This window comes from Watersipora subatra, chromosome 5 (assembly GCF_963576615.1).
Source record: "Watersipora subatra chromosome 5, tzWatSuba1.1, whole genome shotgun sequence".
In the NCBI taxonomy this organism is placed as follows: Eukaryota; Metazoa; Bryozoa; class Gymnolaemata; order Cheilostomatida; family Watersiporidae; genus Watersipora; species Watersipora subatra.
Genome location: NC_088712.1, coordinates 58,309,111 through 58,324,879, shown reverse-complemented (window position 1 = coordinate 58,324,879; position 15,769 = coordinate 58,309,111). Strand labels below are relative to the sequence as shown.

The 15,769-nt window shown below is 33.7% G+C and overlaps 1 protein-coding gene across 2 annotated transcripts in view; it reads right to left on the bottom strand.

Moving 5' to 3' along the window:
* The window catches only part of LOC137397647 (aminopeptidase Ey-like), a 50,125-nt gene extending 34,901 nt beyond the window's left edge, over positions 1-15,224 (bottom strand). For both annotated transcript variants that reach the window (XM_068083948.1, XM_068083946.1), the window contains exons 1-3: positions 15,081-15,224; positions 9,134-9,322; positions 8,723-8,783 (exon numbers count right to left, since the gene is read on the bottom strand). In XM_068083948.1, the coding sequence (XP_067940049.1) occupies positions 8,723-8,783; positions 9,134-9,322 (250 nt within the window). In that variant the 5' untranslated portion in view covers positions 15,081-15,224. The remainder of the gene's footprint in view (positions 1-8,722; positions 8,784-9,133; positions 9,323-15,080) is intronic.
* Between the last annotated feature and the right edge of the window lie 545 nt (positions 15,225-15,769).

Below are 15,769 nucleotides of genomic sequence, written 5' to 3'. Positions count from 1 at the left end.
AAAGTAAGGGAGAGTGAGAGAGGGAGAAAGAGAGGTAGAGGAAAAGAGAGGGAGAAAGAGAGAGTGAGAAAATGAGAGCGAGAGAGGGAGAAAGAAAGGGAGGGAAGGAAGGTGAGAGAGGGAGGGTGAGAAAGCGAAGGAGAGATAGAGAGGGGGAGAGAGAGGGGAGAGAGAGGGAGAAAGAGAGGGAAAGTGAGTAAGGAAGAAAGAAGGAAAGAGTGAGAGAGAGAGAGAGAGAGAATAAGGGAGAGAGAGAGAGAGTTAAGGAGAGAGAAGGAAAAAAAGAGCGGGAGAGAGATAAAGGGTGAGAGAGAAATAAGTAGAGGAAGGGAGAGAAGGAGAGAAAGGCAGATAAAAAATAAAAATCAAGAACCGAGAAAAAGAAAAAAAGGAACGAAAAACAAAATGGAAAAACTATGTTGAAGCTTGTTAGAATTATTGCTTGTAAGATAAAAATTTATTAGCGAAATTTTCTTAAAACTGTTAAATCTTGCAAAAGTTTACACAAACTTTAAACAACTAATTACCAACCAACACAACTCTCTCTCTGGCGAAGTTTTAAAACAGGTTGTTTTAAAGCCATTTTTTATATCTAGAGGAACATAGTGATCCCATAACTGACAACAAATAAAGTAACAGAAAGATATTATGAAGCATAGGCTAATAAAATATATTGTTACATCTATTGACCTAGCTTGTGACCTGCAATTTTTCACTCGCCAGCTAAAATGGCCAAAGCTGCGAACACGTTTGACCGCCTAATGACACGATCAAACATTGCTAATACATTTCTATACATTGTGAGACAATAAGTTATAATTGAAATTGATAAAAATTAGTGAATATTTTTAATTTAAGCTGTTTAAAATATGCTAAAGTAGTGTCAAGTGATACAAGTAGCTACCAAGTACTTGATAGCTACTCAATAGAATTGTATTGGATTTAGTGAATAACAAATCAACGGATCAGAGGAATGTATCTCCCCTGTTGACCCTGTAATCTGATAATTCAACAATTACTGATCGTAGTATCAGTTGAGATGATAGGAAACGCCCACCTTTCTTGATGCTAATCACACTCAACATAATCTATAAAGTAAAGAGACGGAGTCTAGCTTGCCATAAAGCCACCATTTTGAATGTTATTGAATGCTTATGAGAGATCTATTTGACAAGCACTTTCATTCTAATGCTCGATGTTGAAATAAGTCTACAGAGCTAAAACATTTCTCCAATGAAGTTACACAGGTTTATTTGTAATATCATTGGATAAGCATTTTTTATTTAAAATCTTTTTGGAAGGTCTTCCAATTCCGAGCTATTGCAGAACCACTGCTAAAAACTTAAATACAAAGTAGCAGCCAATGAATACCAAATGATTTTATATTTTGAAATTTTTTTAGCAATTTAAAAAAGTATTTTAAATAAGGCTTGCAAAAATAGTTACAACAAAAAAAAGTCATCTACTTTAACACATTACACCATTTGAAGATACTTTCAAAAACTTTCAAAAAGATTTATCAGAAAGTATGGGTATTTTTTATTGTTTGGGAATGCTTTTGATGTTTGAGGTGATCTGATTGCCAGGATGTTTCAAGATTAAAATCAGTATAACTTGATCATGATTAAAATGCTCAGACCGAGTGACAGTACCAGTAGGATTTCTATATTAGCAAAGAGACCGACAGTATAGAGACGCGTAGCACTGCAACTTGAACACAATTGCTGATATCAGCTATTGCAACAAAAACAGCTGGTGACATAAATTCGCGCATAATTTTCTTCTGAGCATTTTAACCGCAATCAGGTTTCGTCCAGTTTTGAAACATCTTGGTAGTCAGATCACTTTGAACATGAAAAGCAATCGCAACTAACAAATAATATCGATATTTTTTAATAAAGTTCACAAAAACTTAGTGTAAGTTTTTGCCACTTTCATTTATCTAACTAATAACTTTCAGCTGCCTTTTAGCTATCTTTAATTTGATTAATCCCAACTTGCTTTCACAGCATTATTAGTATTGTCAAACCTCATCAAGTGCACCGGATAAACAATCAGGTTTTCATTATTGGGTCACCCTTATCTATATTTTGGAAAGACAGCAGCTATTTATGATTGATATACTTAATCTAGTTTGCTTATGGTTGGTGCAAGCTAACAAAAGCAGATTAAAGTATAGTTAAACCTTAAACCTAACAGTTATATGAAGACTATTCACATACAAATAGACAGAAGCCAGTTAATTTTGATAACTTTAGGCTACAAAGTTGTGGGTGGGGCTCAAAAGACACCCTATTACTATCCTAAGAAATTTTACATCTGGTGTATAAAAGCTTCTTATGATATCTTCCACAGTTACCAAATTATAAAAATAAACATCCAGTTGACGAAAAAGCAGCATAATTAGCTGGAGATGATAGCATTCTTCAGTATCTGTAGACTCTATAGTGACTTTTATTTCGGTATTTATTCCTTACTCGTTGCTCGGTAAATAACGATTTCATGTAAAGCAAACAAGAATTTGTGCTAGCTATTGTGTAAAATTTCAAATTTATTATTTACCTGACAAACAAAAGAAGTCTCTCAAATAATACAAGAAAACAACAACAACATGATTACACTTACATAACAATGTAATATCGCAATGGTTTGTGTTCTCATTTTTATACCAAAGTTACAAGTTTTCGAGTCATTTTAGCTGATACGGTATAAATATATTGCCTACATGCAAAATCTAATAATTATTATGAAAATATTCTCACTAGCTCCTTTAACAACGTTCCACTTATTATCCATTCTTTTAAGGTTAGAAGGCACCCTCAAAATAATATTTTTTTCAAAAAAATTATTTTCAAGAAAAACATGTTTCCTATATAATTCAAGTGTGCTCTTTCCATCGCTGCCACTAAAAAGTATTTCAAACCACTTTAAAACACTTATAACTTGGACTGAATGTTGGCCACTTCTAGAGACAATATGCCCGAGATATTGATCGCTGCCGGGTGGTACATAAAAACAAGGCAGCTGAACCTGTGGTAATTGCTGCTAGGAAGGCAAACAGAAGGTCAGCTGCACCAGATGATAATACATATTCAAGTGGAGGGTTTTAATAATACATATTCAAGTGGAGGGTTTTAAAAGGGTATGAGACAATCCATCTGCCCATAACTGTAAAGAAATCATCCGTTTTCTATTACCAAACTTTAGGCAACGTTTTCTCATTTTTGGCTTTTTGTCAGTGTTTTCAATTTTTAAAACGCTGTCATTTTGTCAATTTTAAAGATATCGACTTGAAATTTTGTATGGCTAATCCTTGAAACCTAACAGATGTTTTTATGGTCTCAAAATTTTTCTTCTTTGTGTACGGGGTCCAACCCACGATCCAAACTCCAACCTGATTTTGCATATTTGACTTTTTGTCTCTTCTTACCTGAATAAAAATTGTAATTGAAAATTCTGCTCCCATATTGTCATGATATACACTGTTTGGCACTATAATAACCACTTTTAAAGTGGGTACACTCAGACTTTCATCCAGATATTTTGCATGAAAAACAAGACTTCGAAACTACATTCTGACTCATAAAATGAGAACCGTTTGTCTGGTGAACAAACCAAGTATACCATTAGATTTGTCTCAAAAATCTACACCAGATTATGACATTTGTAAGTTTGTAACACTATATATAGATGGGGGTCTCTCCGAGGGTGCCTTCTAACCTTAACAGAGAAAAGTATTCTAAGAGTGATATTTCAAATCGTTTATTTGATTAAATTGACTAACTGTGGCTCTTTTTATGATTCTTGTATAGTATAACTTAGAAAGAATTTCCTTTCTAAAATAAAATCTTAGCTAATAACATATTAGTAAAAAATATTTGTATATATTGCAGACGTCATAAAGTTGAGAAAGCTAAAATCAAACTCAGCGTAAAACCATCTGAGCCAATTGAGAAAAAACATTTAATATGAGACAGAATTATTACAGTTTGTTGGTAAACTTACTTCAAAGACTCTTTATCTATCTATTCAACCTATTCTGATACTATTCAAAGCTTAATAATGAAAGATTGTTCTTCATAAAGATTTTAGAATTTCTCACAAAACCACATAAAAATCAAAGCTATAATTCGCAATTTAGGCAATCTTGAAGGGCAACCCTTAAAGGGTTTTCATAAAGGGTCAATAAAAATTTAAATGGCTAAAATAACTAATATGTTGCATGAACTCTGTTTTTGATCATAAAATCTTTAAAGGATTTTGTGCAAATTACATGCATTTACTTTTTGTTTTGAACCAGTATTTTTATCCGAGGAAAGACAATTACCTACTTTTTCATCCTACTGACAGACTTATTACAGCTGATTGCAGAAACATTCAAAGTTAGAGTATTTAGAGTTATTCAAAAGGCCTAAAGTCTAACTTGCAGTCACATTTTTTCTGTTTAAATTATTGCTTCAGAGGCACACTATGAAACACATGCCTTTTTGGAGATGATATTGATGCCAAATATAACTGAAAAAATTAACCGGAAAATATAAGCCTTAGTACCAAGGCCATGTAGACTATAGTATAGCAAAAAGTTTTAGTAGTTTTTTTTTGGAAAGTTTTGCTGTTCGAGATGGAAAATATCATCTCCAAAAAGGAAACCCATTCTTTTTTGGAGATGATATTGATGCCAAATAAAACTGAAAATATTAACCGAAAAAAACAAGCCTTTGTAGAGAGGCCATGTAGAGTAGATTATGTATTACAAAAAAATCTGGTAGATTTTATCGGAAAATATCGATGTTTTTCTATAATTTGCAACTTTTTTTTTATGTTTGAGGTGATCTGACTGCTAGGATGTTTCAAATTAAAATCAAAAAACTTAATCGCAGTTTAAATGCCCAAAAAAATACATGTGAAAGGACATCACTAGTAGCTATTGTTGCTATAATTGCTATCAGCTATTGTGTTCAAGCTGCAGCTGCTGGCAAGCCTCTAGAGATTTTGTCATTGTCTTTGCACTCATAGACATCATAGTCAAACTGTTGCTTTTGTGTTAACCGCGATCAAATGAGATTGATTTTAATCTTGAAACATCCTGGCAGGCAGACCACCTCAAACATCAGAAACAATCGCAAATGATCGAAAAACCGACACTTTCTAAGAAAATTTGCTAGATTTTTGTGCAAGTTTATTTTTGTTGGGTCAGATCTGTCAGGACAATAAACACGTATGGTGTCAGCACTGATAAGAGAGGAAGGGCAAAGGTGGAGAGGAGTAGGTGAGAAAAGTAGGAGGCTTTATGGCGATGTGAGGGGATGAGAAGAGGTCAAAAGCCATAACTCACAGTTATGCGGCCTTTTAAAACTTTGTAAGTTCATTTTTGATAAGCCGTAAGATTTAGTGCTGGTCTGTACAAGCATTTGAGTGACTGAAAGATAGTGTAAGCTAAGGCTATAAGGAAGCTGGTAACTACACTGAAGTGTGCGAGCCTTAGAACTCAAACTGTATGAACTCTAGGACTGGACAGGAGATTTAAGCTGTGATAATGAGACTTTGTGGACTCAAACAATAACAAAAAAGGCAAGTTTCGGTAGGAGACACCATTGAACATGATGTTATACGATCATAACAGAAATATTTTCCTTATTCATATTTCATCGTAAAATTATCTATTAAGAATATTTCTAAATCAAATTGCACAATTGTCACTTGAGCCCACCTATCATCTACCATAACTTGCACGACTGTAATATGGTATTGGCAAAAACGTCTTTCTCATGTATCCAAAATAGCTCTGATGTCATTTAATTGTTGTGATTCTCAGCCAAAGTTTTGACCAACAACGTTTGCTGTTAACTGAGCTCTGCTGTTTTTTAAGTATTCAGGTCGTATTTTATGTCTGTTGTTATTTAGAGAGCTGTACTCAAAATTACCTTGCACAAAATTTTAGTAGGTTTTATCAGGAAGTATCAGTATTTTTTATCATTTGTGATTGTTTTTAAGCTTGAGGTGTGCTGAATACTAGGATGTTTTTAAGATTAAAATCAACAAACTTGATTGGGGGTAAATTGCTCAGAAAAGAAATAAATGTAAAATGATGTCACTAGTAGCTATCCCTGGTATCCTTAATATAGGCTATTGCATTCAACTTTCTGCGTTACGTGTCAGTATTCTGTCGATCTCTTTGCAACTATAAACATCATAATAACACTCTCACTTGATCTACATACAATATATTTATCCGTGATCAAGTTTTGTCAATTTTAATCTTGAAACATCCTGGCTGTCAGATTTAAAGGTTGACTTGAAACAAAATTTACATTACAGTTATTTGGTATCAAAATACTCACCATGTACTACTCTGTCGTGTTGTAGGTGCAAAATATGTGAAAATGTGATTACAAGCTCTTGAAAGCTCAAAAACCAACAGTTAATCGCAGCCATCACGAAAACGCCGTTGTTTGGAATCCCTTCCAAAAGGGCTCAAATGTGACGTAAATGAATAAGATGGCTTCTGTTTACACTTTCACGCAATCTCATTCGTCGAAATATTTTCACAAATGTACTTCACGCATTCAATAAAACCATGTCTGTTGTCACTATGCGTCTATTTTATCATCATCATAATGCTGTCATTTTGAGCACTGATATCTCAAAACCTACCGTAATAATTCATATAATTTTTTAACCTTAGATCGAATAAGTGCTTATCATCCTCTGATGGACATGACGAGCCTGTTGGTAACCTTTGATAGTCAAAGAATGCTGCAAAAAATTTTCCCACTATTTGGCAGGAAGTATGGGTCACATTATCAGATTACGACTAGATGATTAGACCAAGCCGAAACTAAACTGTAAAGTAGCGAGCATTTATATTTGATAAGGGCTTTCCTGTGAAACCCAAAGTGTTTGTCATAAACTAGGGCTACGAGAAGTTTTATAATGAGCCTTTTATTGGCCTTCTAATTCACGGGATAAAATTATGTGTCAAAGCAATAATCGCAATGTTTGAGAACGTCATCGAAATAAAGAGATTCCAAACTACGACGTTTTTGTGGTGGCTTCGATTAGCTGTTCGTTTTTGAGCTTTTAAAAGCTTGTAATCACATTTCCACATATTTGGCACCTACAACACAGCAGAGTAAGACACGGTGAACCTTTTGATACCAAATAGCTGTAATGTGAATTTTGTTCCAAGTCAACCTTTAAGTTCGTGAACATCGCCAACATCAAGAACATTTGCAAATGATAGAAAAATACTAATAATTTTTGCTAAAACAGGTTAAAATTTTGTGCAAGCTCATCTTTGTTGGGTCATATCTGTCAGGACAATAAACTCTCAAAGTGTCAGCGCTGATAAGAAAGGAAGGGCAAAGGTAGAGAGAAGTGGGTAAGATAAGTAGGAGGCTTTATGGCCGTGTGAGAGGATGAGAAGAGGCCAAAAGCCGTAAACTCACAGTTATGCAGCATTTTATAGCCACTAGAAAGCATTTCAAGCTGCAATCAAGGCAAATATTGGCTTTATCTTATACGCTACACCAATTTTTATCAACATGTTAAAAACTCCTCCCTCTCTTGTTGAGGCATGCTAGAATATAATCAGGTCATTAAATATATACACATATATTTTAAACTCAAACTATAACCAATACATTGTCAAAAGAACTTGATCAAAATAGCTCAGATTCTATATTATTTTATATTCATTTTAAATAAGCTTTAAGTCATCTTTTTGCAAGAAAATGGTGTTTTAACCAGAACATATTTTACCTATAGTTCATATTAAGAAGCCAAACTAGTATTGGCAAATTAAAATTGGAACCATTGATGTACTATACAGCTAGAAAGTTGAGCCAAAGACCGACTTACAAACTGACAAAAAAGCGATCGGCTCAATTTATGACCAGAAACTGTAGTTTAATCCTTATTCATTCTTTCAAGTAATTTTGGAATAAAGGTTTCAAAATGGTTTTATAGAAAACTAGAAAACAGATGTCTAGGGACTTTTTTTATAAGAAATTGTACTGGAGAGAGTTGGCAGGAAAATTCAGTGCATGTAAAGATGGTTGGTGCTTCTTTAACTATTGTTTTATAAAATTTACTGGTGACCAGCTATGATTGCTTTAGTATTTTAGAAATTCAAAGATTTAAAAAAGCAAAGCTAAAGTGAAAAATAAAATTCAACTGTGAGAAGCTTTTTACAATCCAGTTCAGCAATGGATAATTGTGAGCTCTGCTGATTAACCAGAAAGTTTTTTATGTTAGTTTATAGGATAAAATGAAACTTTTCTGTCCAAATCTTGCTAAAAGTTAAAAAGTTAATTTAGCTAGAAGGCCAAAGAGCTGACAAGAGCTTTCAAGAAATTTTGAGTTGCCAGAAGTTTTGATATAAATGTTTTTCAGATTTAGGTGAAGTAAAAACCTATACCATGAAAGAATCACATTGCATATTACATTGATAGCGAGCCAAGGTTTATTTTACCTGCCAAATTGAAACTTCTTTGGGTAATATTGTTTCTGAATTTAAAAACTCTTTTTATATTAAAATGTTTGAATTTTTAAATTTTGACTACCAACAAAATACCTCCAGTTTTGCTTCAAGCATTAAGCCATGTTTTTGGAATGCAAATAAACACTTCTTGAAATAAATACTTTTTCTATCGTTAATGTTCATGAATGAAAATTCATCAAAAAAATTGCGGTCAAAGGCTATACCATCTCAAGTACTTACAAGCTGTAAGACAATCCGGATCGTTCCACCAGATTCCATTATTACTGAGGCCAGCAGTTGTCTAAAAACACCAGCAAAGGCAATTACAACCTGGTCAATGATCTCTGCCAATGAGCTCTGCTTGCTGCTCAATTTTTTGATACATCTATGAATAAATCTACCATATTTTAAAAGACATGAAAAAAGTTAGCTAATTTAAGGATAGAATGAGAAATAAACTGTATCAAGTTGTTTATCGTAATGCGCATGCTTGCTAGGATCACCATAGTTACGAAAGCTGATAAATCTCTGTTTTTTTAGGGAAATTGCATCTTTAGCCAATAGGTGAATGTAATAGTTTGAAGTTTTCCATTACTTTGGTTTAATATATTCAATTCTCATGAAACAACTATGTAAAAATTTTTAACTTACGGATGGGCACTCTGGAGTTGTCTTTGCAAAAAAGATGACGACTCCCACACCGACACAGATGACGAGGCCGAGGAGAAGAAGGCAGAAGCCCATGGCTACTGTGACATGACATCCTTTTTGTTCTTTACTGTCTCCCCCAACCAGCTCATGGCTTGAGTCTCTCATCTCAAATGCTTCGCGACTTCCCATCTGTTTGAACATAGTGACAATCGGAGGTTTAATGGAGAGCATAAGCAGTATAATAATATGACAATAATAGTAATAATACTTAATTCTAATAATAATTATATTAATTATTATTAGCACCAATTAATTATTAATTAATGCTAATAATAATTAATAATGTCAGTGTTGAACTGCCTTTCGAAATAATTCAGAAAACAGTGCTGCTAAGAACTGTACAGATTTTATGACAAGCTCTGTAGTAGAAGGAATCACCAAAGTGATACCCCTTTAGCTTTAAGCTAAGGCCTGGACTCGCTTGCTACCAACTACTTAGTTGTGAAGACAGTTTTTTATAATAATAATAATAGTAATTTTTGGTCTGCAATAATAATAACGAACGCAGGTTATTAACAATGATATTATTAATAATATTAATATTGCAGACCTCAATAGTGCACATTTTTCTGTTCAGTCATAAAATTCGAGAATATTACAGAAATTACTGAACGCCTGAGGGAAGCTCTCCTACCGGATACCAGCATACTGCCAGACAATGAGTTGAGAATAACCAACGAATAATAATAAATTTCATGGGATAAGCAATAATATTGCTTATCAATAATTATTGCTTATTAATATATTACATGTATATTAACTACTGTCGCAATTCGTAAAGTTACAAATTTTATAGCATGCATCGCTAACATTTTTACAAGTATTTAGCACTGTTTTTTTTGTAAAATAGAACTTCACCTTTTTCATCGTCTGACAAAAGCGTCAAATTTGTAAAAATGATTTTAAAAAAAGTAGATGAGAGATGGAGGCAGTAAAAATAACCTCAATAGCTGCTTAAATTAATATTTATTCTCAGCAAGCAAATGTTGGACAGTTTTAATATCTGTGTAAAGTTGTTATGGTAACTGGTGTTTTTAAGACCTTTTAGAAACTGAACTACGCATAATGCGCACGCAGGACTTTCAATCAAGAAAATTTCTAATAGCAAAAACTAAGCAATTATGTCAGATTAGAGCCTAATATATAAGTTGCTTATTAACAAAGAACAAAACAAACACCTGTAAATGTTTACAGAAATATAAACTATATTATAACCATTAAATGCTTTCAAAACAAATTAGACGAGACAAAAATAATAGCAAAATCAAAAATAGTATAGTAAATTAAATGTATTTAAAGAAAAAACTCTTTTTGCATAACTCTGCTCTATAATGTGGATTAGCAAGGTGTTGGTGTCTGGTCAAGGTATAGCAGGCGAAGAAGTAGGAATGTAAGGGATGGTCAGGCAGATTGGAGATAACATGAAAGTAATTTAGACAGAACATAACTAATAATACATTAATAATAATTAATAGCTCATTAGCATTAAAAACATTTAGATGCTAATCATAACTGTCAGTTGTAAAAATGTCAGAATAGTGTTGGTCAAAGTCTTCAACCAAAAAATCAAATATAATTAGGAGCTACACAACTAAGATGGTATAAGACAGTGATGTTTAATTCCCATATGCTGTAATATTAAAGGCCTGTTTGTGAGATTAGTTGACACGCATTATGAGATTTCAAAGCAACATATAAATTGCTATCATTTGCAGGTGTCAGAGCTTTGTTTATTGATGACACTGAAAGGCCTCGATTGCTTGCGTGCTGTGCAAAGGACTCAGGCTTTGCACGATGTAAGCAAGCATGATGTAAACAAAGATTGAAAAAGATTTTATCTCTTGATAAGCTTCTCTTCAAAGCAAATACTGGTAAACACTTTATCATAAGGGTTCCAAAAATGAGTAGGGACGAGTAACGGAGACCCGTCCTGAATTGAATAATAGAACTACTTTGTCTATATCCTAAAATCTTTTGTCATCCTTGTCAACTCCATAATAGCTATTTACGATAGGACCTCAATACTGCTTGATGCGCAAACAAGTTTGTGAGTTTACGTATAAAAATAAACGTCTCAGATGTAAGGAAAATGCTTGTTTTTAGTTTTAAAATTAACTCTTTTTTGTTGCAAAGTTTGCAAGAAGGAGAGAGACAAATGTAACGTATAGCAATGATGAGCGCAAATTGTTGTTGTTTGCATTCTAGATGGTAAAACTTTACCTGCTACACTTTATTCTGAAGCCCGAAGTCTTCTACTGCCAAGAGATAGTTTAGGGTATCATAATATAGCTAACTTATTAGTAAGTTTCGAGACAATTTCGTACTACTCGTCCGATCGCTGAGGAGGCAACTTGGTAATGACAGCTTTATACTTGACTGTATTAGTCAGTTACACACTTTTCTTTAGTGGATTCAAAACTATACAGTACACATTGTATTATTGAGAAAACAACTCTCATTACGCATTTGAAATTTGTCATCAGAAGCACATTTGAAAGGAAACATAATAGCCAGAAACTTTTGATTTATTTGTGAGGAGGAAGTAGGAGTTGTTATGTAATAAACCGCCCCTCCTAAAGAGCTGAGTTTCCTGACACCAACTATGAGCATAGCTTACCATCATAATTATTATTTCATTTAGAGCAAATATTGACCAGATACCATCAGCTGCCCTGATCTAATTTTTATCATTAAGTACCATAAACCCACCATAAACATACCATAAACCCTCCCTCTCCACGGATAGTCGGAACCGACGCCCTGTACGATGTGGGAAATTCTGTGAAAAGGAAAACCATAAACTCATATCTAAGAAAAGCACTTTTCGTTATTCGTAAACATTTAAGAGACGCGATGAACCATGCCACAAGCATTTTTTTCTTTTACACATCACAAAACACAAGAAGAACAGCAAACCATTGTGACTGCTATTACAATGATGCCCGAGAAGGGATCTCACTGGGTCAGAGAAATAGAGAGATTTGAATTTTATGTATTTTATCTTTTTATTTTTGCTTTTATTTGTTTTTGTTTCTTTTAAGTTTTTTTAAAATAAATAGTTTTTACCAGCGAAGTACTGACGCCGTGAAACCTGAACTAAAAACTAGCAAAGGATTACTGTATAGATTCAACTTGACTGATTTGAAAGACAAAATCTTTCCAGATTTTGTTGCATAAAAATGAGTTTATCTAAAGGTTTTATTGTACAGTAAGTCAATAGATGACCTTAAAAACATCCAAGGTAATTATTGATCATAGGCTCAACATTTGTACCTATTATCAATAATTCGGAAAAGCATGCAAGTTTTACGCCAGCAATGCATGTATATAGCTGCTATAACTTCTAAGGAAACAAACATTGATGCTAAATTTTGTAACCATAGCAACAGTATTTGGCAAGCAGCATGCCATAGAGACATATCTTTTTGTTAATTAACTTCACATAAAACGCTAACTTAAAAATTTTTTACTTTTTATAACTGTGCCATTAGCACATACACTGAGTGGCCATTGATGACTGACTGTGCTGCCTGACCAGCTGTGTAGTGTAACTGGAGCTTTGACAGCGTAACGCCGCATCGCTGCAATGCTTTAACCTTGCACCGCTTCAATGCTGTGGCGTTGAAAAGACGTTTCCTTTTTAGCCAAATAAGCCGAACTTTCTCTGATAGCAAAATAATGCGATAGTAAGACACTTTCTTCAACTCAAGTACTGAGATATGTAAACAACCTTCCACTCTTGTGCCATTTCAAACAAACAACTTAGGAATGCAAATAAAATGTTACACCATTAGTTGGCTTGATCAATGCTATTGCATCTAATACCTACTGGAAGGTTTACAGTAAAACACTCATTGCAGTAAAACTGGATGTCATAGTTGTTGACCAGGTAGAAGCGCCGATAAACTACATAACATGACCTCAAAGAAAGCTTTTCAGCTCATGACAGGTCAGTATTTTTCCTCTTCCAATATTTTTGTTTTATACAAACGTCCGTATGGTAACTCAACCCCCTGATAGATGAATTAGTTGTTTACAGTTACTGGTAGTTTGGTTTTCATCCATAAGCAACTCATCTTTCATACCTTAATGCTAGCTGTTTAAGAACAAGGTTATTACCAATCCTTAGGTAAACTACAATACTAATATGTAGATCTTTCACTTAGCATATAACCTTTTTTTGAAAGGCTTGAAGCTAGCATCAAACATGGACAAAAAACTAACAACTGAAAACTTTATAGTAAACCTTTTGCCTACAGATAACATGATTTTCAAAAAATATAAGTTGTTCTAGCTTTTTCTGTTGGAAATGAAAACTTTAGCGCGCTGAAAACATTTACAATTTCAGTACTTTCAGCCAAAAAATACAAAAGTTTGTTTTACGAGAAAGTAACCCACATTTTGAAAAGTGAATCTGGATACTATGTTAGCTCGCAGCTACACAACATAGTTGTGTTCTATAGACCAGCAGCTTAAAATGAGGGAACAGCCTTCCCATACAATGTAAATGATGCAGAACGTTGTGCCAAATCAACCATTACTACATCCTCCTTTGTGTTTACTCGCAGTGACAGCGATTCACTCCTCAGGCTTTCGGCCATGTGTCACTAAAGTAAACCACGTAGTCAAAGCAAACCAAAATATTTACACTTGCGGATAAAAATACTCCTCCTATAGAGGTCTTGGCGCCTTGGAATGCTCTAATCTCTATAATACTGTTGTTTAAAGTCAGCAAAATATTTTTCAAACTAATGGAGCGGAAGCTAGCAAAAAAATTCGCTTAGCCAACAAGCTTGACCGTGCCCAGGTTCAATAACTGGCTCTACCGACATGTACTCATGCGAATATGCATTTTCCCCTTTTTGCTTAAAAGTTAATTTAAAAACATTTTATGTTGCAGGATATGAAGCAATTACAGACCTTGTTGACCACGCAAACTTGATACTTGGAAAATATTTGAAAAAATGCATTGCCATGATTTTCAAAACTCATAAAATATAATGCATTTTTATTCTCTAACTAGAAGGCATGAGGCACTGAAATGATCGTGACAGAATTTAGATTTCACCTTGACATAACCTAGTTAACACATTCTTTTAATATTTCAAACTATTTAAACTGCAGCTTTTTGTGAAAACTGGGAGTAAAATAGGAGTAACCCATAATAAAGTCAAATTTGGCAAATCAAAAGAAAATCCATAACCTTGTTCGAATGACATCTATAATATGAACAACGTCTATCAATAGTAACAGCAATAATTTACAAAAACTAATAATTTGTTAGCAAAATCTCACGTATGAAATGTTTAGTTTTGTAAAACATTTTAGGGCAAAAAGATTGGTGCGCAGTTGGAAGCAAACTTAATTGAGCCTTTCTACGAAGATAAAATACTTGAAACCCAAAACTTCATAAGAACTAGCTGATTACTTATTAATTTAAATTGTGTATAACAAAACTTCTTTCTAGATAGTAACATTCATCATTTGCATAGTTTGAAATGTAGTGCTAAAAGCCCCTAATACACATAGCTACAAAGTTTAGTTAAAAAGTAGTGTACTTTTGGCATCCAAATAAACTAATTCCACTGCTGATGCCAAGTAGTGGAAAGCTGCCAGCTGACCTACAAAATTGAATTGGAATCAAATTTTCTATTTCTCTATCTCTCTCCTAAGTTAATGACTTTTGAACATAAGGCTATGCTTCTGGATAATCACTAACACGTAGTGTAGTTATATTTTATGAATGAAACATATAGCTATACAAACACAAAGCAAAAATCTTTTTAGACAAGTAAACTTTATATTATTTTAGTAGTCATAGTCATACAATACACTTTTTTAATTTTTTGTTTTTAAACAAATTTCAATTAAATATCTAGTAGCTCACCTGATAGAAGCGAGTCCTTTCAGATTTCAGTAGTTGTCTCTCTCAGCAGCGGAGACAGAGTAGAGACTGATTCAGTAGATAGGATTATTATAGGCTCTGGTATTGCCTGAATCACCTGATAGAGTGTGGCACTTGTGACCTCTGTGTGACGCTCTGTAATAACACTGGCTGCATTATTCTGCTTTTTGAATGGCTCGCAGAGGAAAGGAGTTTGAAAGACCTACTGAAGGAAAATATTTAAACAGTTTGACTAGTAGAATTTTGTCTAAGTTCTCATTTTAAATTTAATCTGCAGATTTCTTTAACAGATTTGTTTTCTATAGGCCAAAACAGCTGAAACAAAGCCTTACTTGCAATATGACAATTTCCTACTATTTTTTAAATCTTTAAATAAGTGTATCCCCCTTAAAACACTGTTTGCTAGCATATGCTAAACACCCCAAGCCTTTCTTGAGACTATTAGCAGCCAATAGCAAGTTCCCAGCAAATAGTAGCATCAAGCATTATTGGTCCTTCTAATAAATCAAACAATGTACAATATCTGGCCGTGATTGACAGTGAGGTTTAGTTGAAATAGATGTACTAGTCAGCTCTGAATATGTTAATGAGAGGTTAAAGAGCGCCGATATTTTGAATAGAGGTTGTTGACGAGGAAAGCTTTGCTTTGTGGCCAGTATGTGGCAAAACGC